Here is a 22926-nt window from a genome sequence, read left to right as displayed (position 1 = left end):
TTCTCAACAGTTCTTGACATGCAAGCAGGTTTTGACCAGGATGGGTTTACAGTATTGACTTATTCAAGCAATGCTACATAATGGCCAATGGTTTTATTGCTCTGATTTGCTGTTGCTGTTACGATGTACTATGTGCAGTCCAGTCGATAGATATTTGGACAGTGACTCAGTGGATTTGAAATGAATCAATCAAGATGTGATTGAAGTGTGCACTTTCAGCTTTAGCTCATTAACCATTTAGGAATCCCTCTGGATGTGTTTTCAAGTGCTAAATTTGACTTTGGTACTGCTCAATATGGTGCTGATGCAAATGAAGGAGAGAAAAAAGAAGCCTATCACAGAGAAATCAGCAGAAACTTTAGGAGTGGCCAAAGCAACAATTTGATCTGGACGACTATGGAGGATAATCGATGTAGATAATCATAATTCATTCCTCTGTAATACAAATAAAACCTTCACAACATCTAGTCAAGTCAATAACTCTCTCTAGGATGGGGTGGCCAATTTTGGTCCTGCTGGGCTGAATTTCTGGGCAGGTTTAGCTTTTTCTTTTCAGGCACACCTGATTCAATTCACCTGTTAATTTCCTGTTAATTTACTAGGTCTGTTAGAGCACAGTAATCAGCAAACTGTGCTGGACTCCAGCCTCCGTTGCCCACCCCTGCTCTACAAGGAAGGCATTCCTGTTTTGTATTGTATTGTCAAAGGGCAGATTAGACTGATAGAAAATCCTCTCATCCAAAATAAAAGCCTGCCCAGTTCTGGAACATAAATTCTTTGGACAGATGAAACCAAGATTACCTAAAGTATGGAGATGGAACAAAAGTAATGATGATCTAAAGCATATCACATCATCTGTCAAGCTGATGGAGGCTGCCATTGGAACTGAATTACTGGTGTTTAGTGATGAGTGGTAATATAGAGCCAAGGTGCCGGAAATGCTGTTCATTCGGCGGTCATCTTTCCAGCCATATGAGAGGGAAGAGACCAAAATACTGGAAACGGGAGGTCTACTACTAAATCACTGTTTCAAAAATATATTTTAAATCAAGGATTAAATCTCCACATTGAATCATGGCGTAACCAGCAAGCTAATTGGCTCATTTTGTTGAAAGGCTAGACTTTATCTGTAAACGGATGCTGTTTAAAGTGTTACAGAAACACCTAGTATATTTCAACCAGTGGCCGATCTCCTTATTTATAATGCTAGAGCTTTAACCAAGCAGCAGCTGAAGGTGGCTGAGTAAGTACCTGGCAAAGCATCTTAAGGGAGCAGGGAAAATCAGTCAACAGCCAATAGTCTACACTTCGGTCACATACTGGTTGCTTCATTGCAAATCCACTGTGCTGTCTTGTGGCAAAACTACAAAAAGTATTACTGTTCTAACCAGTTGTAGACTTATGGTAAGTGGGCTGCGTTCTGGGAATGTGTGTATGTGTGTCTTGATGTTCCTGCGCTCAGCTCTCCTCTCTTTTTGGACATGCAATGGTAAAGTAGGGTAGACCAGCAACCCAGAAACAGAAACTGGGCTAACTTCACCACGCCAAGCTCATGTGGCCTCATTCACAAGCTTTCAATACTGAAGATGAAGCTGCTTTCCTGATAGACTTGTCTTTTTATGCCCAGTTTACCTTCTCAGTGGCTTCATGCAGAAAAGTAGTGAACAGCCCTGGTTTATGACATACTTCATAAACTTTAAAAGACTTGACTAATTTTCATTAGCCTCTTTTACTGCAGCCACTCATTGTCAAAGAGCTCACCGTCCAGCCACCTGGAGCAGCAGAGTCTACTGCTGTAGCCATTATTTATATTGCACTTACAGTAAATAGCTGCACTCTGCTAAAGCCTAAGGGCAGGATGGGCAGGTTTCCAGGCCTGCAGCATCTGCTACAGGTGTCCCCTCTCAGAGTGTAAAATAGTAGTCAATATTTTTACAGCAGCCACAACCTCAGAAGACCTTAGACTTCTTACCATTAATGAACACTGTCTTTAATAGACTGTCTCTTAATTTGATCTAACATTGCATGTTAGTAATGAGGGTGCAATGCTTTGCATTGAGCATTCAGCAGTTGTTATCAGATAGAAAAGCATTCTGTATTTACCGCATTTACTATACGTCTACTATAAACTACAGTAGTAATTAGAGGAGAAGTTCACCAACTGTTCAGAAAGTCATGATAAATGGTTAAGGTGTGAACAAGTCATTCAGAGTGTTTTTTTTTTTTCATTCTGACTTTCTTCATTTCTTTCTGACTTTCTTTCAGTTTATTTTACTTTTTCTTTCTGACTTTCTTTCTTCCTCTTTCTTTCTGATCTTTTTTCATTCTGACTTTCTTCATTTCTGACTTTCTTTCTGACTTTATTTCTTTCTGACTTTATTTAATTCTGACCTTCTATATTTCTGTTTTTCTTCCTTTCTCTCTCTCTTTCTTTCTTTCTTTCTTTCTTTCTTTCTTTCTCTCTTTCTTTCTTTCTTTCTTTCTTTCTGATCTTTCATTCTGGCATTCTTCATTTCTGACTTTCTTCCTCTCTTTCTTTCTTTTTTTTTTTCTTTCTGATCTTCTTTCATTCTGATCTTCTTTATTTTTTGACTTTCTTTCTTTCTTTCTTATCTTCTTTCATTCTGACTTTCTTCATTTCTGACTTTCTTTCTGACTTTATTTCTTTCTGACTTTATTTAATTCTGACCTTCTATATTTCTGATTTTCTTCCTTTCTCTCTTTCTGTCTTTCTTTCTGATCTTTCATTCTGGCATTCTTCATTTCTGACTTTCTTTCTGACTTTATTTCTTTCTGACCTTCTTTATTTCTGACTTTCTTCCTCTCTTTCATTCTTTCTTTCTTTCTTTCTGATCTTCTTTCATTCTGACCTTCTTTATTTCTGACCTTCTTTATTTCTGACTTTCTTTCTTTCTTTCTTTCTGATCTCCTTTCATTCTGACCTTCTTTATTTCTGACTTTCTTTCTGACTTTATTTAATTCTGACCTTCTTTCTTTCTTTCTTCCTCTTTCTTTCTGTCTTTTTTCTGACTTTCTGACTTTCTTTCATTCTGACCATCTTAATTTCTGACTGTCTTTCTTTCTGTCATCATCTCATCTTTAATTTTTTCTTTCTGACTTATTTTTTCCTTTGTTTTATTGCTCATTTTCTGATATATTTTCTATCTTTCTCTCGTCCTCCTCTTCTTTCTTTTGGTCAGTCTGTTTTTCTGTTCTTTTCTTTTTTAATTCATTCACGGAGAATAAATAGTTAAAAGATGTTGTAAGGCAAAATAGTCCATAAAGAAAACTCCCCCACTTTTTGTTATGTCATCATTACACACAAAACTCAGAAGAGACAAGAGGAGAAGAGAAGAGGTTCGCTGGTTGTTTTGGATACTAAATAAAATGGCAGTATTTGAATACACATTGTGACTTTCGGTTCCTTTTATCGCCACTGTAATTTTGTTAGTGACTGATTCCTAGCTAATACTAAAGCTCTAGTCTCTCAGACTTCTCAAGGACATTAAATATGGTTAGATCATGGGCATAATGAGCATATGTTGCAGACACCAAAATATCAGCATATATGAGATGCTGCAGAGCACTGGGGCGAACAGTACTGGGAGCAAGTGACTGTGGAGGCCGGTGCTGCAGCTCTGTCTCTGGCTCCCAGCGCATCATAGCAATGAGAGCGGCTCTTTGATTACTCATTCAGGTCAGGTGGGCCCCAGCGTAGAAATGTGCCGTGGGGACTGTTTCAGAGCCTGCTTGCTTTTGCAGACTAACACAGGTTGAGCGTCATCAAAGAGAGCATGGGTGTACAAGCCAGGCCCACAGACTGGGGTTCCTGACCTGCATTGAAACACCTGATGCACATCACTGCGTGCACTAATCACACTTCATCTGAGGCTGTAAGCGGGGGGGTTAGACAGCCGGAAGGGATGTGGTGGTTCTGAGTGCCCTGAGAAAGCATCTTCTGATGTCTGACTTCTGGGTGAATTTGTATAAAACAGCAAAGTAGAGGCTTCTGTCGCTGGCATGCAAATCGCAACTTTGCAGGAGAAGGTAAACACCATCTTAAATTTGTATGGAAGTCAATATAAAAAGAGTTTATTATTATTATTTATTTATTATTAAGTCGTTTTGGAGCATTTTCTACTGCCAGATTCACATTTTATCAAAAAAGGGAAAAAATGAGATACAAGGTTTTTGCTTGACATTGACTATATATAATTGTTTTAATTTGTTTTATCTGTGACCTCAGCAAACAGTTCATCAGCAGTACCGAATCAGACCACGACACACTACATAATTAATCAAAATCTTCTCTTGAAAGTCCAGACTATTGATGCTTGATGCCTCCTCTATGTGACAGCAGCTTCTATAATTATTCTCGGTGTGTTTGAAACGCCACTGGGGATGCAGCTATGAAAGAGACTTTACTTCAAGGTAAATCTGAAAGCTGGAGATTTGATGAGAAATGAAAATAGCTGCTGTTGTCTGGCGGAGAACGGCATTAGATCCAGCTGCCAGCTTTAGTGTGCACTCCAGCTCACCCCTGCTGAGGTATAGATATGGCCTGACGCTCTAACGAGGACAGGGCTGCTGGATAATTGGGACAGCATTGACTTAATGATGGATAGACCTGCTCGACCCTTCTTTCCTCCATGCTGCATTCTGGTTCTTACTCCAACTTCACAAAGTGGCTGCATCCTGATTCTGCTGTTTACTGCTGGTAATCATGCATTTATGACCACAAAGCCAGAAAATGGAGCTGTGCCTGAAGTTCCTCATTACTGTCCTTTACTTCTTCTCAGCGTTGACCTTGCCCTATTGCATCAATATTCATATTCATCCCTGTGATAATATTTAGTTGATGAAAAATGATTTGTTTGATACACCAACCATACTCTCATTTGTTCAATTCTAGACAATAATATTGGGACACCTACACATTACACATACAGGAGCTTTATGACCTTCTATTCTAAATCCATAGGTATTGGTTTGCACCTCTAACAGCAGGTTTGAAATTCTGCAGTTATTGAGTCAGCAGAGCACTGGAGGCCGTTCGCCTCAGCACACCTCAGCACTTGGCGGCCCTGCTGTGTAACTTTACGTGGGCTGACATTTTGTGGCTGAGTTGCTGTGGTCCTTAAACCCTTCCACTTTTCAATAATACCACTCACCGTTGATGGTGGATTATCTTGAAGGGTAGAAACTTCACCAACTGACTTGTTGCAAGGGTGGCATCTTATTACAGAACCACGCTGAGCTCTTTAGAACCACCCATTCATTCACAAATGTTGGTAAAGGCAGACTGCATGATGCCAGGTGATTGATTATAATGTATAATGTATCATATATATGATTATTAAACAGCTGTGGCACTGGGACTGAACGCCTGAAATCAGTGATTATGAGGTGTGTCCCAATACTTTTGCCCATATATCTATCTATGAGGTGAATATTTGTTCTTTGATCTATATTCTCTTTCTTCTGTCTGTCTTTCTTTCATTTCCATTCACATATAATCACTTGGCTCTTGCTCACACTCATGTTACAGTTCAGATCAGGGGGCTATATGATATGTCACATAGCTCTATATCGGCCACGGTATTACATTCTATTCTAGGAGGAATGTGTGAGAGAGAAGGATTGTTCAGGGGGTCTTCTCTGTACGCCCTGCACCCCTCCCCCAGCAGACATATTCTCTCACACACACGTAATCTTCCCCCTCTTACGTATAGACACAGTCTCTATGACAACCTCTGCCATTGCCATGGCAGTGGCGTTCAGTGCTCTGCAGCAGGAGATCTCATTTACACCAGCGTAAGCACTGCTGAACTCTCCCAGACCATGTGAGGACAGCACATGATTCATCCCAGTTTTCCAAAGAGCACAAGACTTCCCAGTCCAACAATTGTTTAATACTTTTTTATATATATATATTTACTTATTTATTGATTTATTTAGGCCTGTCTTTGAGGAGTATGCATAGTCTCATGTTCCGATCTCATGGAAATATGATTAAATCTGACATGTTTGAGATGGGAGTAGATGTAGAGCAGCATGTTTTCGGTTTTTCCGTCAGTATCTGACAAAACCTCTGGTATCTCTGAAATGTCAACTCTACAGAAGATGTTTAACCTAATTAAATTTAATGTAACCGGGCAGTGTTTGTGTGCCGTGCAGTTCCAGGAAGTTCCAAAGTTTCTGTAGGAGGTTCTCATATGTCCACATGGGTATTCTGATTTACTCCCACTTCCCAAAAACATACATCCAGGTATGAGTGTATGTGTAAATGGGTGTGTGTGGTACCATGTGGTGGACTGGGGCCCTGTCCAGGGGATATTCCTGCCTTGCGCCCAATGATTCCGGGTAGGCTCTGGATCCACTGTGACCCTGACCCAGAAGAAGCAGATAAGAATTTCTAATGTAACTAGGCGATGGGTGTGTCTCACAACTTCAGAGGCCTGGCATTGTTAGGTAAATCCGTTTACTGTCTGTGCTGAATTTGGTGGGTTTTCCTGTATGGCACATGGGAGGTGAACTGGCTATGCTAAATTCCCACATAGGTGTGAGCATATGAGTGAATGGGTGTGTTTGGTACCCTGTAATGGACTGATGCCCTGTTTAGGAAGTGTTCCTGCTTCGGACCCAATGATTTTTCTGTAGAATCCGGACCCACCATGTGTGTTTCCTCCGGGTATTCCAAATTCCTCCCACTTCCTAGAAACACACATGGTAATGAGTGTTGAGTGGTGTGAGTGTATGAATGAATGGGTGTGCATGGTACACTGTGATGGACTGGTGCCCTGTCCATCTGTGTTCCTGCCTTACGCTCAGGGTGGGTTCTGGACCCACAGTGGTCCTGACCAGGACGAAGCTGGAATGAATGAATACATTTTATTCCAGGTCATTTTGGAGTATTTGTATTGGCCCATTCTTCGTAAAACACCCACACAGTGTAAAGGACAGCTGGTGTGTCAAAGTGTATAAAAACAAACAAAAACAGTTGTTCAGATATGACAGCAACTACACGCTTTATGCTAATCTTGTTTTGATCCACAGATATATTTGAATATGACTCTGAAGTATGACACATCACTGCCCTGCGGGCGCGCAAATGTGGAATTACACAAGAGAACAGAAAAGAAACAACCGCTGGAATTTTTGAAGTCAGAGCATCCTGATGTCCATTTACAACAGCACCATCTAGTGGCTAGCGGTGGCTCTCACAGCCTGAAGCTGTCCTGTTATTTGAGATGATGTCATGCTTTCCTGGCAGCGAGTGGTGGGAAGGCTGCGTGCGGCTGATATTCCAGGCTGCGAGGCGCAAAGAGAGAGGATCAGTGTGGCCATCTGTGTGCCTGTGTGTGTCAGCAGGTGGCCCAGCCCGGGCCTGGCACTGCCTTCACGCAGGAAAGGGTGTATGTGCCTGACAAATAGAGCGGCAGCTCAGTGGAAGCAAACAGTTGGAGATACTTCTTTGTGCATCCGTTTCTGTTGCCTTTGTCAGCTGCTTCCCCTTTGAGCAGTGGCTTTAATATGCCAGCGGTTTTGTATTGCTTATGCAAGTGCAGCATTTTGGCACCACTAATCAGTTTCTTCATATAAGATAAGACAAAAGATGCGTTGCGCATCTTACCTATAGTATCCAAATCATATTTTTCACAGCTGCTCTTTTTGGATCAGAAGGAAGGCTGCAATAAAATCTGATTATATTAACATATGGTACAAAACATTAAAGCTATAAATAGTTTTCCTGCTCTTAAATATATTCCACTCCATATGTTTAAATATGGCAGCAATGTGTAGTTGAGGCTATGTCATTTTTTTTCATAGTAATAGATCTTTTACCCTTTAGATCCTTTTTTAATGGCATGTCAAGGTTTAAAGCCCAATGATAACCATACTTTTACAGTAACTGTGTATGATTACACTCTAGGAATGACACTGAAGAACTACCTTTGGTTCCAAATAGAAGCATGTTTATAATAGAGATGTGTGTAAGGGTTAAGAACCTTGAAGAACCTGAAAAAAAAGTAAGAAGTTCACAGAACATCACAGATCTCTGTTACAAACATGATTGTTTATGGAACTATTTCCATGGCATTGTCGAAAAAACCCTCTAAAGCTTCCTAGTTTTTTTTACAGGTGTGAAAGCAGGTGACTTGATGGACACTTACCAAGCACGTTATCAAGACCCCCTGTACACTTACTTATTTATGCAATAATCAAATCAGCCAATCATCTAAAAGCAGTGCAGTGTATCATGCAGATATCCACATCACTCCATCCATCATAGAGGGAAAAAATCTCAATGTATCTCAGTGATTTTGAGTGATCTGGGATCTGCTGATCTGGGATTTTCACCACTGGTGAAATAATAATAAAAAAATTTTAAAAACTAGCATACCGTTAGCTGCAGTTCTGCAGATGGAAACACCTCGTTGATAAGAGAGAGGTCAACAGAGAACAGTCAGAGTGGTTGGACTGTCAGGAAGGTTATAGTAACTCAGATAACTCTGATCACTCTGTTCAATTGTGCTGAGCAGAAAAGCCTCATGGAAATGAAGCCTGGTCTAAAGAATCTGGAGTTCTGCTGAGGCACACAGATGGTAGGGTCAGAATTTGGCAACAACAGCTTGAATCCATGGACCCAATAGGCATTGTGTCTACAGTCCAGGCTGGTGGAGGTGGTGTAATGGTGTGGGGAATGTTTTGTTGGCACACTTTGGATCTGTTAATATCAGTCAACCATGCCTTGAATGCCAGAGCTTATTTGAGCATCTATTCATGGCCACAAATTACCTATGCTATGTCCAAATGTTTGTGGACAATCTTTCTAATATCGCTGCTACAGATCAGTCCCTGTAGAGAAGTATTGCCGATAGAATAGGACTCTCTGGCCCCATGCCTAATGCCAGGCTTAGGCTAGAGGGGTATAAAGCCCCCCATCACTGAGCTGGAATGGTGGGATGAGTTGAGAGTGAGTTCGGGTGGGAATCATCCAACATCCTGACCTCACTAACAATCATGTCTCTGAATGCAATCAAATCCTTACAGCAATGCTCCAAAATGTAGTAGAAGGCATTGATTTTGAAAGAAGCAATACATTAGCGGGTGTCCCTATATGTTTGTTTATATAGTATAGTCTTGTAATGGCTAATAAGTGTTCTTCAGTGGCCTTCCCAGTCACCGGTTCTAAATCCAGTAGAACACCATTGGGATGTGGTAGAATAGGAGACTCGCAGTATGAAAGTGCTCCTGAAAAATCTTGACCCAGTCATGTCAACATGGACCAGAATCTTGAGAAATCCATGCCATGAAGATCCATGCCCAGTGTTAGTATAGTGTTCCTGATGAAATGCTTGTTAAGCATCAGTTGTCATTTATGTATGTGTGTGTGCTGACTCCGGACTTTGCTTCTGGATCATAGCAGAATTGAGAATTAGACTGACTTTGTTCTAAATAGCCGAAGGCTCAGCAGGCAGTGCTGGCAAAGACGTATGACACAGGATCTGATATGATCTTGTAGCACATAGGGGGTAACAGGCGTTCTTCCTGCACAGCACCGTGTTGTTCTGTCAGCATTTCCGACCTGTCTGTTCACTGTTCGTGCCTAAAAAGGCTCTCTATTGTCCCCTGGTGGACAATCCGTTCTGTCTAGCTGAACGCACACCATTTGTCACTGCCTGTTCTCCCAAATGGGTTTTACCGGACCACCTTTGACTCTTTAAGACCCTCCTGCAACTCGTATTCTTAATCCGAGTTATTAGAGGCTTGAAAGGTCAGGTGGCTAGAGAAAAGATGAGGAGAGTAAACAGGTCATGGAGATGGAAATATGACACAGGGGGGTTTACCCGAGGTAGAGTCATGGTTTTTAATCCAGGGCTTTATGTGTGTCAGTGTAATTATGGGCCAGTCCTACCCTCAGCATGACTTTGGAGCAAACTAGTGTTCTATTTCCATTAATACAGATGTAGAAGTGTATGTTACTCATAAATGCCTTTATGGAGCACAGCATCTATGTTCCTTATTGCTTTATACCGTTTACATTGAACCAAGGCTCAGTGCTCTGACTGCAGGTATTGAAGCATGATATAAGGTTAGGTTTTAACACCAAATGATCTATGAATTTGATTTATAGTCGGATGATGTTCATATACGCTATTAATAACCTATATGACAGCTTAGCTCTTATGAGTAAAATGAAGTCTTTGAAGATTCAGTGTTACTGAGTTCCTAGAAGTGCCTGAAATGAGTTGAAGTGAGTCAGTCGATCAATTATGATTGCTTCACTCCATCTAGTGGTCAAATCAGCAAGCTTAGGACCAGTCTCTTTTGGCCTACACGAAGGACTCTCTCAACTGATCTTGTGCTGCTACCGTAAAGTTGATTTGCAATCAAGATATGAGAGAAAAGCGCGAGATCTCTGGTGTGTGGCTACTTTTGTAGATCTAAGCTCCCAGCTGTCAGCAGAAGGAGGAGGCACAGCCAGTGCTGTTGTCATATCCACAGATGGGCTTCAGTGCCTTTCAGTGTGGAGCGAGCGGTCCGGCGTAACTGGTTTACACGGCACATTAAAGGATCACTTTACAGCCGTTTACGTGTAACGTGAGAGGAAAGAGTGCTGGGCTGGAGGAGGAAGTCCACTTCGATCTGCTCTCTGCAGTTTTGACCCAGACTTGCCGCAGTTTAGTGAACACACGCCCTGCGCTTTGCCGGATCAACAGCAACAGTGCTCAACCGATGAATCTTTAATGACCGCTTTAGAAGTCGTAATGGCATGTCACTAATGTCCATTAATGATCTCTGAATGCGGCTGGCCCCGCCTCGGTGGCTTCACGGCTCTCCCCCTGAGATCCCTCCTGACGTGGTTAAAACTTTGAAAACATCTTCCTGCTCGCAGCGAAACGTCGCAGGACTGCTCTATCTCTCCAGCCTTACTGTCATCGCGTTCTGAGCGCTCAACATGACTTTCCCTCTTAGAAAATCTATGTCAGGTATGGATACCTTCACTTCTTTCATCTTATTTTTAAGGCATATTAGGAGGAAATGTACCTTGACAAAAACATGACAAAATTATCAAAGCACAGAAAGATAGACTGTTTTTATCTACTGTAGGTGATCGAGACTTTCACAGGCAAATAGTGCCTCTGTTGTTTTCAGCTTGTTTTATGGAGCTGTATTGAGCAATGTTGGGATTTGCATTATGAATGGCTTTCTGGGAGCATTATGCTCACCTCTGCAGCAATACAATGGGAATCAGGAGCTGTTCAAGGTCCTGAAAGGTTATTGAGCATCTGTAGCTTCACTAGTATAGCGACTCATTTGTTGTCTCTGAATTTCCAGTATTTAAATGACTCTAATTTCTAAATAAATGTCAGGCTAATCTTAGATCTTACTGTATATATGGAATATAAATGTATGGAAAATAATATATGGAATATAAAACATAAGTTAGTTTATTTGAACAGGTTGGTTACTTGTAACTGTTCAATCTCATGCACTTTTTCTGTTTTTTGGTTTGTTTTAATATATGTATTATTATACTAAACATAATCTGTTGCCATTTCCACTATAATCAGTTGGCAAATCTGCTATTAGTGCATCTTCATTTTGGTCTTTGTATATCTTTGCACAGCCAATATAAGTGCTATGTCTAGCCTAATCAAACCATTTGTTATTTTGTATTTATTTCTATTTCACATAGAGCTGTTAGATTTTATGCTGAGACATGCATTGCAGGTCCAGAGAGAACAAAGCAACAAGATGCAGTTTAAAATGAACTGAGTAGAACTGGAAAACATTGTGCTTATCAAAAAAAAAAAAAAAAAAAAAGAAAAACCCCAAAAACCTAAAAGTGAGCTGTCTGAGCTTAAGAGCTTATTGCTTGGTGAACATGCACAGATAATGCGATGATTTTGGTAAAAAAAAAAGGTTTCACTTGCCTGATGGATGCATGCTTGTACAGTAGGTGGCACCAGAGCTAAAGTTACTGCTGAATGTAGTGCTGTCTGTGGGTAGAGGAGTAGAGTGGTTTAGAATCACTGGATTTTCTCATGTATATTATGGATAAATCTAATGCTTTCTGGAGTTGTGAAAATGTTAGAGATAACAGGTTCCTGGATTGTTGTTTGGAATGTACATTTATGGTGCTTTTGCATTACTGTAAATTACCTCATTGGTGTTTACATGCTCTATTACACAAAGAAAAGCTGGATTACACACACACACACACACACACACACACACACACATTTAATTAATGCCTAGTTTTGTATAACTTGAATCTGAAATTCGGTCTCAGTTTAACCAGCGATGCCGGTAAAGACCGCTCTGAAAACAACACGGTGCAACAGATGTTGCAAAGGGATTTCTGCTTAGTGCAGTGCACAGAAAAGCTCTCTTAATAATTGCAAATTGTCCAAAGAAAGGATTTCCTATCCTGCATGTTAACTACCCACAACCCTGACAAGCCACACCCCTCACAAGGGGAGAGGGCGACGTTTTGGTTCCTAACTCGGGCTCAGGCACTGCAACATGTGATAATGCTATCACTCAAACTGTTTGCACCTGCTGGTATCTCAAGGCCATTTTATCTAGCATTCAGCAGGAAGGGGCCGAAATGAACCCCCACCTTCAGTATATTTAGTTAGGGAACGCAGTTGCACTACATTCCATTGCAGTTGAAGTTTTGGGGTTTTTTTTGTCTTCATACACCCTGTCCTGACTTTTAAAACGGAGAAGTTGGGCTTTTAAAACTGCAAATAGGCACCTTTACCCAGAGAATGTGAATGTAGTGTCCCTTTAAACTTATATATGGTCCGCAACTAGACCCTAAAGACCACTGCTGCTCCTTTTGAGGTTGCACCCCAGGGAACAAAGATGTACCAGCACAGAATACTTTTTTGACCATTCAGTTGCTTGCATTAGGTTTAAAAAGGCCAATAATGCCTAAAATGGACCAGCTCATGACCCGCTCTCATGGCAGTCACGTCCCATACCTGGTACACGGCCCCCTTGAGCCTTAAGTATTGGTAAGTCTTGTGTTTCTCTAATACAGGCAGAAGACCCCATCTCTTTGAAGAGGAATTGAACGAACACAAATCAATATCTTGAATTGGTGTAGACTCTTTATGTGGAGGTTCTGTTCAAAAAGGCTCCAGTTTTACAAAAATGTACAGATTTACAGAAACATCCAATGAATTGCTTTAGAGAAGCACAAGTGTTTCTTCTGGAACATTAACTTAAAGACCCCTGTTTGCCACCTTTATTTACTTTTGCTCATTTAAAATTCCCATTTACATTACTCTTTATTACTCAGGGTCTCTTATTTGCTAGCGTAAAGGTGATTTCACTATATATATATATATATATATAAACACGGTCAAGCTGTGATTCAGTCATTTAGAGTGGTCTAATTTGTAATGGTGCATTACTGACTCAGTAATGACTTTCACAGTGGAGGTGATGGGGAACCAGGGGTTGCAGTGTCTACGACAAAATTTCACAGCCGTTGTGTTTACTATCCAAAATCACCAATGAACCTTCATGTCTTCTGAGCTTTTATATGTAATACTGAAAATATTACTGAAAATAATTGTAATTTTGCCTCACAACACCCTGCATACACATCTCCACCACTAACAGACTTCGCTTTAGGCCTAAAGCTCATCACAGAACTACAACAGTGCCTCACCATCAGGTAGTGTGTTCAGAACCTGTTCATGTAACCACCTTCTATGAAGCCACCATCTACCTACTAGTTCCATTCACCTCCACTGCGAGGTGAGGATTTCTCCAAAATGCAGCATTTCACCTCAGTCCTGCGAGCCTGGATGCCTTTATTTTACACCTGAACGACTTAATGATGCAGAAATTCTGGGTAAAGGTTGAACTCGACCTGATCTTTAAGGAGATCTTCCAAAAGAGCACCGTGAGATCTCCTCAATGCGGAAATGCAAATTCTGATGTAAATAAACCCGCGTCCATTTTACGCAGAGCAGGTGCTCAAACACAGAGACACCACCGATCTGCGAGGACCCTTTTATATTTTTTCGGAAAGAAATACAAGGAGCACACGTGGTTTATCGCTCATGAGTGTGTTCTGGACATGGCAGTGATCTTCCTGGCTGACTGAAAGGGAGGGGGTGGGGGAGGAAACCCCCTCCCAGAGCAGAAACGCTCTCTCGCTCTCTAACAGGTGTTTTGGTGGCTGCGCATTAGGGCGCAGTCGTTGTGCTGCCTCTGCCTAGAGCGCCTCGTGGGATGCTGCGCGAGTTGGAGCCGTTTCTGAAGAGAAGAGCTTCGCTGCTGGTAGTTTGCAGTTCTCAGCTAGCGGCACGGCTGCTGTAGGCAGAGCTTTGTCCACGCACTGACCGCTGAAGACTTTGAGAAGAGAAGATGCAGCGCTGGAGAAAGGCGCAGGCGAATATGTGGGCAGTCTCGCGCCGCTGTTCAAAACACGCCTGAACTCTCCTCAGCCTGCGCGAATTTTGGAGTAACTTTCGGTGCCTGGTTGTGTGTTTTTTATCTATCAATCGCTAGTTATTGTTATTTTTTATTATTATTATTTTATTTTATTTATTTATATTTTTTTTACTGGATTTGCCTCTTTTTTATCCACCGGACCGGATGCTGCTTGCCATCAAATGAGAACTTGGATGGGAGCGGTGCGCGTGGCGTTATTGTCGTAGACACCCCGCCGTGGAGGAGGCGAGGTGTGTGCGGTGGTGGTGGTGGTCGCGGTGGGGGGAAAGTCCCTTTCTTTCTCTCGTTCGGAAGTCCACGCCGTCAAACTGGCCATGGCCGCGGCGATCGCGAGCTCCCTGATTCGGCAGAAGAGGCAGGCGAGGGAGCGCGAGAAGTCCAACGCCTGCCGCTGCGTGAGCAGCCCGAGCAAAAACAAAGGCGCGTGCGAGAAGCCCAGCCGCCTCAGTGTCTTCTCCAGAGTCAAGCTCTTTGGCTCCAAGAAGCGCAGGAGGAGACGACCAGGTCTGGGCTTGTAGGCTAGTGCTCCCGTCATCGCTACCACCACCATCATCATCCTCATCCTCTCACCTTCACCATTGTTATTACTGTCACGACCATCATCCTAATCCTCACCATCATTGTCACCGTCACCACCATCACCATAGTCTTTATCACATCAGCTGTGTGTTATGAAGTGCTCCACAACTCACATGCCATCAACTTTCCCACTCCCGATCTCCAGCTCCACTCCCTCCACTCGCATCGTGCACAACATGCAGCAGAATTATGTAACTCCACACCACAGTGTGTTCACTAAAGTCAGTGTGACCACACCAGTCCACTGCCAGTGCTTGATTGCTATTAACGTTTGCGGGTTGAAGGGCTGCTCATCCGCAGACATTGTTTGCTTGCGGACAAAAATAATGGCGCTCCTTTGTGTGTGAGGGACCTCAGGTGGAGCCAGCTAAGCAGGTTTTGTGCTTGACCCTACAGCCCTTTTGGCCTCAGCCGCCGTTTAGCAGGTCTCTGATTATTCATACGGAATATGAATGCACAGTGTGCTCCAAAAGGCTCCAGCTGCCACTCTGAAACACAGGCAGTTCAGAGCAGTTGCAGGGTGATTGACTGATTGGTTGATTGAAGCTGAGTCACTATATGATGGGTTTGTTGATCTGTTCCTATCAGAATCTCACTGCTCTCTGTACTGCAAGAGTGTGCAGGCAGTAAACACTCTGGGTGACTCCCATTATGAAAACGCATTAGCTGATACCAGTCGGCAGACTGGTAAATGTGTGCAGCGTAGATTCCTACAGCAACACTAGCTCTCTTACAGACTTTCAGAATAGTAAAGAGCAGATTCATTGATGGTAAGAGTGGCTGCTTGAGAGAGGTTTTCATTCAGGTTAATGAGAGTGGCGCAGAGGGTTTACCGTGTGACTCACACTTTTTCGATCCATGCTGTCCCTTTGTTTTGGAGGATGCAGACGTAGCAGACACGATGTACTAGATTCAGGAAAGTACATTTTGTCATTGGAAACAGCAAAGAAATGGAGTTACTAAGGATTTCTGAACAGTCTGTCTACTTGTCCATCTACACTATATGGACAAAAGTATTGGGACACCTGCTTATTCATTGTTTCTTCCGAAATCAAGGGTATTTAAAAAAAAAAAAAAAGAGTTTTTCCTGCTTTTGTTGGAGTAACTGTCTCTACGGTCCAGGAGAAAGGCTTTGCTGTGATGATTTGATTGCATTCAGCCAAAAGAGCTTTAGTGATCCCCTACACCCGACTCATCCCAAAAGTATTGGGTGGAGCACCTTCATCATTCCTGAAGATCACAGTTCCACTGCTTCACAGCTCAATGTCCCTCTAGCCCACACCTGGCTTTAGGCATGGTGCCAGTCCATGTTCATGTTTATCTGCTCCAGAGAGTGTTATTCTATTGGCAGTGCTGCTCTACAGAGACTAGATAAGCTGCATATGTGTGTGCATTTGCACATCTGTGTCAGTAATGGGTGCAACCTAAAGTAGCTGAATGCATTCATTAGAAGGGGTGTCCACAAACATTTGGGCATGTAGTGTAGGTATGTGTGTAGCTATGGACTTATAAAAATAAGGGTGCTACAAAGTGCTTTCTGAGTGATGCCATAGTAGAACCATTTTGGTTCCATATTTGGAACCGATTTCTGAAAGAGAACCTTATAATCAAACCTATCTGTCTATCTATCTATCTATCTATCTATCTATCTATCTATCAGTCTATCTATCTATCTATCTATCTATCTATATCTATCTATCTATCTGTCTGTCTATCTATCTATCTATCTATCTGTCTATCTATCTATCTATCAGTCTATCTATCTATCTATCTATCTATCTATCTATATCTATCTATCTATCTGTCTGTCTATCTATCTATCTATCTATCTATCTATCTATCTATCTATCTATCAGTCTATCTATCTATCTATCTATCTATCTATATCTATCTATCTATCTATCGGTCTGTCTGTCTGTCTATCTATCTATCTAGTTATCTATCAGTCTATCTAGCTATCAATCCATCACTCACACACACAATCAAAAGCAGATGGAGAGCATGAGAGAAAGAGAGAGACAGAGAGTTTCAGGCACAGCCCTAATCACCTCACACTCTTCCAGCGGGAGGGGACGGGGAGAACTTACGTAACACACATGTGGCGCCGCAATACTTGTGAAAAACTTTCAGCGAGGAGTATCTTCGCTGTTTACTGCAGTGGCCTAGACACCTACTACTACACACATACATTCTCAGGTTGGTCAGGCAGGCAGTCTTCTCCATATTCCGCATGTTGTGTGTGTGTGTATGTAGTGTGTAGTGTGTGCTGTTGGGCTGCAACTGACAACCATTTCTGTAATCAGTTCATCTACTATTCCAATCATCAGCTAATCGACCTGTTATGTACTCTGCTGTTTCCACTTCCCATTGCTCTCTTCACAGCTTCACCATCATTCAACCTCTCTGTGAAAGATGATTACTGCTTTTATAAAGGAACGGTATCGTTGCATTACTGTTGTAATGAAACCTTGTATTTCATTCATGTTAATGGGTAGAATTGGGCAAAGGTTTTAGGCACTTGATTAAAAGGAAAAAAACATTTAATTGGGCAGTAAGTGTTTCCAAAGCTCTCCTCGTGGCAGTCCAGTATTATTTGTCGATATCATCCAATACCTGTTGGATGTAAACAAGTGTATGTAGTTGTGGAGAAATCTGGAACCAAATGTTGTTCTTCAGCTAATTAAAAATATATCAGCTACTTTATAATATTTTTTTATTGCATTTTACTTTTTACACACTTACTGCCCATGATATTCACGGCAACAGTTTGCCGAGGTGCCATTTGCACTGTACTGTTAAAAATGTTAAAATTTGATTCATAGTAATTTTGGACTGTTTGTACTGAGCCATTCATCATGAAGTGTGCTTTTCCTTTTTGATAAACCACACATAAGAGAAAACCTTTTTTCTACAGTCAGCAGACCTTGTTCATCAAAGGTTAGGATGGTCAAATCTGATCACAAATTGAATGTCTGCAAATTCCAGTTTTGTAATGCATCATTTATAATAATGTTTCTTTTTGGAGTGCATTTAAAACTAGTTAAATGTGGCTCACAGGTCAGGCCAAAAATATTACTATACCCAGCTATTACTGACCATTTAGTACAGTCCCTGTAGTTATTGAATAATACATCCTAGTGTATAATAACTATAATAAGTGTTAAGGTGTTTGAAAATGTTTGCTTTCTGGATCTCTCTCTATATATACATATATACATACAAAGACTTGTTCAAGACTTATTATACACTAGGATGTATTATATATATATAAAATCATGAAAATGAATATTCACACATCTGACCACTGACACCAACTTCACACATCACTCACATTTTATTGTTGTCTGGTTTTAAAAACCAACAATAACTGAAGCCTTGTGGATCCTTATGATTATTGATATCTGTATTGATAGCTCTACTGGTAGTCATATTGTAGCTCACAGGAAGCTCTGATTCTACAAACTACAAATCTTTTCATTTTCACCACTGAGGACGTGCACATGGTTAGGTGGCCGATTTAAAAAAAAAGAAAAGTATTTATATATATTAATTGGATTTTCATTCTACCAGACTGGCCACTAGGGGGTCATTCTATTTTTGAGACCATAGGAATGGGGATCTCCATTATTCCCCTCTGTTTAGGCACTTGTTTCCACTCATAGAAGCTCATTTATCAGCTGCGTTCAAGTCTTTTTTTTTTTTTTATTCATGAGTCAGTTTCATGAATCAATTTGCATATGCACTTTCCACGCTTGTTTTTGTGCAGGTTTGCTAAAGAAGGGCCCAGGTCTTAATAAAAAAAAAACAGCTTTGTAGATTTATCTTAGCATCTCTAGTCTACTTTACTTTGTTCCTGAAGAAATGTAACTTGCCTGTTCCCTGTGATCTGATGGTGAATCCATTGATTATTCAATAAGCACTCTCCGTTATTCTGCATTTAATTTTGCCTGCACATTTACTGCTGCACAGAAGCAGCTCCTCTTTTACCATTGTGAAGGCAGCACACGGCCGCATTCCATAAACCTGCCCACATTCAGAAAGCTCCTCAGAGGATGAAAGCAGTCCAGCTCTATCCTCCTTACAGCTTGTTGCACTAGCCCACTCAGCCTCATACCAATAGAGTAATTACAGGCACCAGCCCGTAAGATCTCCTATGTAGGAAAGTCCCCTGAAGGGCCATGATTTCTATAGTATCTTAGCCCCAGTAATGCATCGTAGCCGCAGTGATGGAAATCAAAATCTGTAATTGAAAGGGCGTCTGCCTCCTTGCATCTGGTGGGAGAGACTCTAAACAGGAAGTTAGCTGAGCAAAAAATAGCATGCGGATTACCAAGGCAACCTTTGTGGAAGTAGAGGGAAAAGACAGCGGCTGAAAAAGTGGTGCAGCTGATGGAGAAGATGAAAGATGGCATAAATGTGGTGGAGAACGCACAACACGAACACGAGAGGGAAGCTCTAGACGGCAAAACAACTCCAAAACAGAGCCTTGCATGGTTAAGTCTTACAAACAACCAATTAGCAAAAGCTTTGGGCTACATCTTTCCGACAGCACTGAAATCTCTGGTTCATTAAGCCATGCATGTTAATAAGTCTCAAGCATTTTCACATCATCCACATGTCCCTTTATTTGCTAGTCTGATATGCCTTACAATAATATTAGTCATATTACAGTAGGTTGAGGATGTTAAGTCAAGTTTGCACACCCCTGTTCGAATGATCTGTTGTGTTGATTTTGTTCAAGTAGAAATAAGAAAACTTCAATATGGCATTTCTGCATATTTTTTAAGTTCTCAAACTGGAGAAAAACAAAACATGACAAATAATAGCTGTCAGACTCTTTGATTATGCCACATTTTCCCTAATAGGTCAAATTAATCAACAAAACAGCAATTAAATGTGCAGATGTGTGTTGTCTGTACAGTAGAGGATGTGTACTCATTTTAAGTTATTTACACTTTGCCCTTTGAACAGGTGTACCCAAACCTTTGCATAAACCTGAATTCATAAAACATGTTTATGACCCAGAAGTCATTGTTATTCAAATGAAACACTCATACACTATATGTACAAAGGTATTTGGACACCTGCTTATTTCTTGTTTCTTCTCAAATCAAGGGTACTAAAAAAGAGTGTGTCCTGCTTTTGTTGGCGGGGCTGTTTCTACTATCCAGGGAAGGCTTTCTACTAGATTCTGGAGCATTGCTGTGAGAGTTTGATTGAATTCAGCCTCAAGAGCGTTAGTGTGGGCTGGATATTGGATGATCACGACCTCACCTCAACTCTGGAACTCAAATCCCAAAAGTACAGGATGGCGCGCAATTATTCCAGAGAGCACAGTTCCACTGCTCCACAGCTCAATGCTGGGGGCCTTATACCCCTCTAAGCCATGCCTGGTATTAGGCATGGTGCTAGCAATTTCATGGGTCAATGTATTTTTAGCAAAAAGCTGCTGAATGCGTTCATTAGAAGGGTGTCCACTGAAATTTGGACATATAGTGTATTTTTAAAATTACTGTAAACGTTCTTGAGCTGCGGTTACACTTGGCTTCTGTAGGCAAATATTCCACTGCAAACTTGCGTTCATTAAAATGGGATTCGCCGCAATGAGCAATTTCACATCTGTAACTGTTGGGATGAATGAATTTTACGTGTGAAAGTTCGGTACGGGAATTTGTCTCCACAATGAACAACACACCTGTGCTGGCTACGCTGACCTCCTAATGGGCTGCCCAGCTCTGAAGACCCAAAACAGAATATATGCTAATGTTAGCCGGGTCTAAATGTGACTGCTTCTTCCCCACTAGCTCTAAAAAAACTAAATAAAGACACATAGTCAGTCAGGAGACTATATCGTTAGCAAGCAAGCTAATTGCTGAGTTACCTCCTCAGCTTAGGGGTTGTTAGTGTGCTAATCAATAAGGACCTTGGCTGAGCGAGGACATGTATAAGCTTCCAACCACAGCAGTTATACGTAGTTTTCTATGAAGAGTTCACACTGCATGCATTTTGATTAAGAAAGGGAGGAAACAACAAAGGGCAGTTCAGATGTTCAGATGGCAGGGAAAAAAGAATTGTACATTCTGTAAGACACACTTTGACGCTTTAGCTGTGACTTAATACAGCAAAACTTCAGAAGGTGTCGCGAACAACATAATAACCAGATTTAAACACCATTGGGAAGCTGTGGAATTAGGCTGAGGAGAAGATCACACAGAGCCAGATAAGCTAGTCGTTTATTCTTTTTTATTATTAGGTTTTTGGTGTGTGTATAGGGGCAATGTGGTGACAAAACAGCATTTCACTGGACTGGCCATGTGGTAGTCTTCTGCTCACTGCTTTCTTTGCATGTGTAGGATTGTGGTTTAGCTAGCAGATGTAGCAGCAGAAGGTATAAGCTCTTTGGTGCTGCTTTGGTTTCTGTGTCTATGGCGCGGCTTGCGCTCATCTGCAATGCTTGTTTGTATTACAGGCTCAAACCTCTGAGGCATGGAGGAGCCTGCTAGAGTCTCAGTCACACTCCAGCATAGCCGTGCCAATCTCACAGTCTCTCTCTCTCTCTCTCTCTCTCTCTCTCTCTCTCTCTCTCTCTCTCTGTTCCTTAGAGCCCCAGCTGAAGGGGATCGTGACGAAGCTGTACAGTCGGCAGGGCTTCCATTTGCAGCTCCAAGCAGATGGAACCATCGACGGAACTAAAGAGGAGGACAGTGGTTTCAGTAAGTCAGCCTGAGTCTTCCCCCAGCTTTTTTTTTTTCTGAGTCTCGCTCTCAAGTGTATTCACCTGCTGTAAACACGTCTAGTGGATGAAAGTTCAAAAGGGAGAGGATCCCTTTGATATGTCTGCTTATGCTGCATTGTTGGGCGTTGCTATTATTTTGTCTGAAAGAGAGCTCCTCCTCCACAATACATTTCCCCTTTGCTCTTTATCTGTTGTCCTTTCAACATATCCCTCTCTCTCTCATTCTCTCTCATTCTCTCTCTCTCTCTCTCTCTCTCTCTCTCTCTCTCTCTTTCTCTCTGCCCATAACGCACACACACATATGACTATGCCTGCATAAATATATTGATGGCATTACCCTGATTGTCTGCAATATTGAATATGATGGTGCCTTACTGCCCTGAATAAATTAGACAGTAGTTTTGTGCTTGATCTGCAAAATTAAATCTGTGAATTCAGTAAAATCAAAAATGAAAATGGATATACAATCAACATTTGCATCGAAATAATATTTTTTTTTGTTTTTCTACAAGTATCTTTGCTACTTCTATAAACAGTATTGTTAAAGAGATTCCATAAGACTGGTATTAATGGAATACACCTACTGTACACCCCTCAAAACATCTAAAGGCACCACTTGCAACGGTATGAGATTTTTTAGGGTATGATTACGTCTTTAAGAAATTATTCTTCTTCTTATTATTAAGAAGAAGAAATCTTATTATTATTATTATTATTATTATTATTGCAATTCTAATTATACACTGTTTATATGTAAAATATAACAATAATAAATAAGAAAGCTGCCCGTAATGCAGCAGCTCGAGTTCTTTTTAACTATTTTGTTTCCAGGGAACAATTATTTTTATTATGGGTTAATCTACTGATTATTTTTTCCATTAATCAATATATAATCCAAGTTTGTTTTTTTTTAATTCTGAACAAACTTGGTGGAAATTGGTGGGATTCTTTTGCATTTTGAATTCAGTTGAATAAAAAAAGAATCCAATACTTGTTTTAAGCAAATGTACATGATATGTTGATAATCAACTTTCATATCTTTCTATCTGGGCCAATCCAAGCATAATTTAGTGGATCAGGTATTGACTATTTTAATCACAGTCCAGTTCTGAGTCTTTGTGGTAACC

At 41.1% G+C, this 22926-nt stretch overlaps 1 protein-coding gene across 4 annotated transcripts in view; it reads left to right on the top strand.

The window, feature by feature from the left end:
• Positions 1-22926, top strand: part of fgf13a (fibroblast growth factor 13a) — a 189562-nt gene that overhangs the window by 117274 nt on the left and 49362 nt on the right. For 3 of the 4 annotated variants that reach the window (XM_072663094.1, XM_072663092.1, XM_072663095.1), the window contains one exon: positions 21666-21776. In XM_072663094.1, coding sequence (XP_072519195.1) covers positions 21666-21776 — 111 coding nt within the window. Of the gene's footprint in view, positions 1-14203; positions 14989-21665; positions 21777-22926 lie in introns of those variants that run through there. The other variant, XM_072663093.1, reaches the window with a different exon arrangement.

Source organism: Salminus brasiliensis, chromosome 19, assembly GCF_030463535.1.
Source record: "Salminus brasiliensis chromosome 19, fSalBra1.hap2, whole genome shotgun sequence".
In the NCBI taxonomy this organism is placed as follows: domain Eukaryota; kingdom Metazoa; phylum Chordata; class Actinopteri; order Characiformes; family Bryconidae; genus Salminus; species Salminus brasiliensis.
The sequence above is the reverse complement of the archived record's forward strand: the minus strand, read 5'-3'. Positions and strand labels throughout refer to the sequence as shown.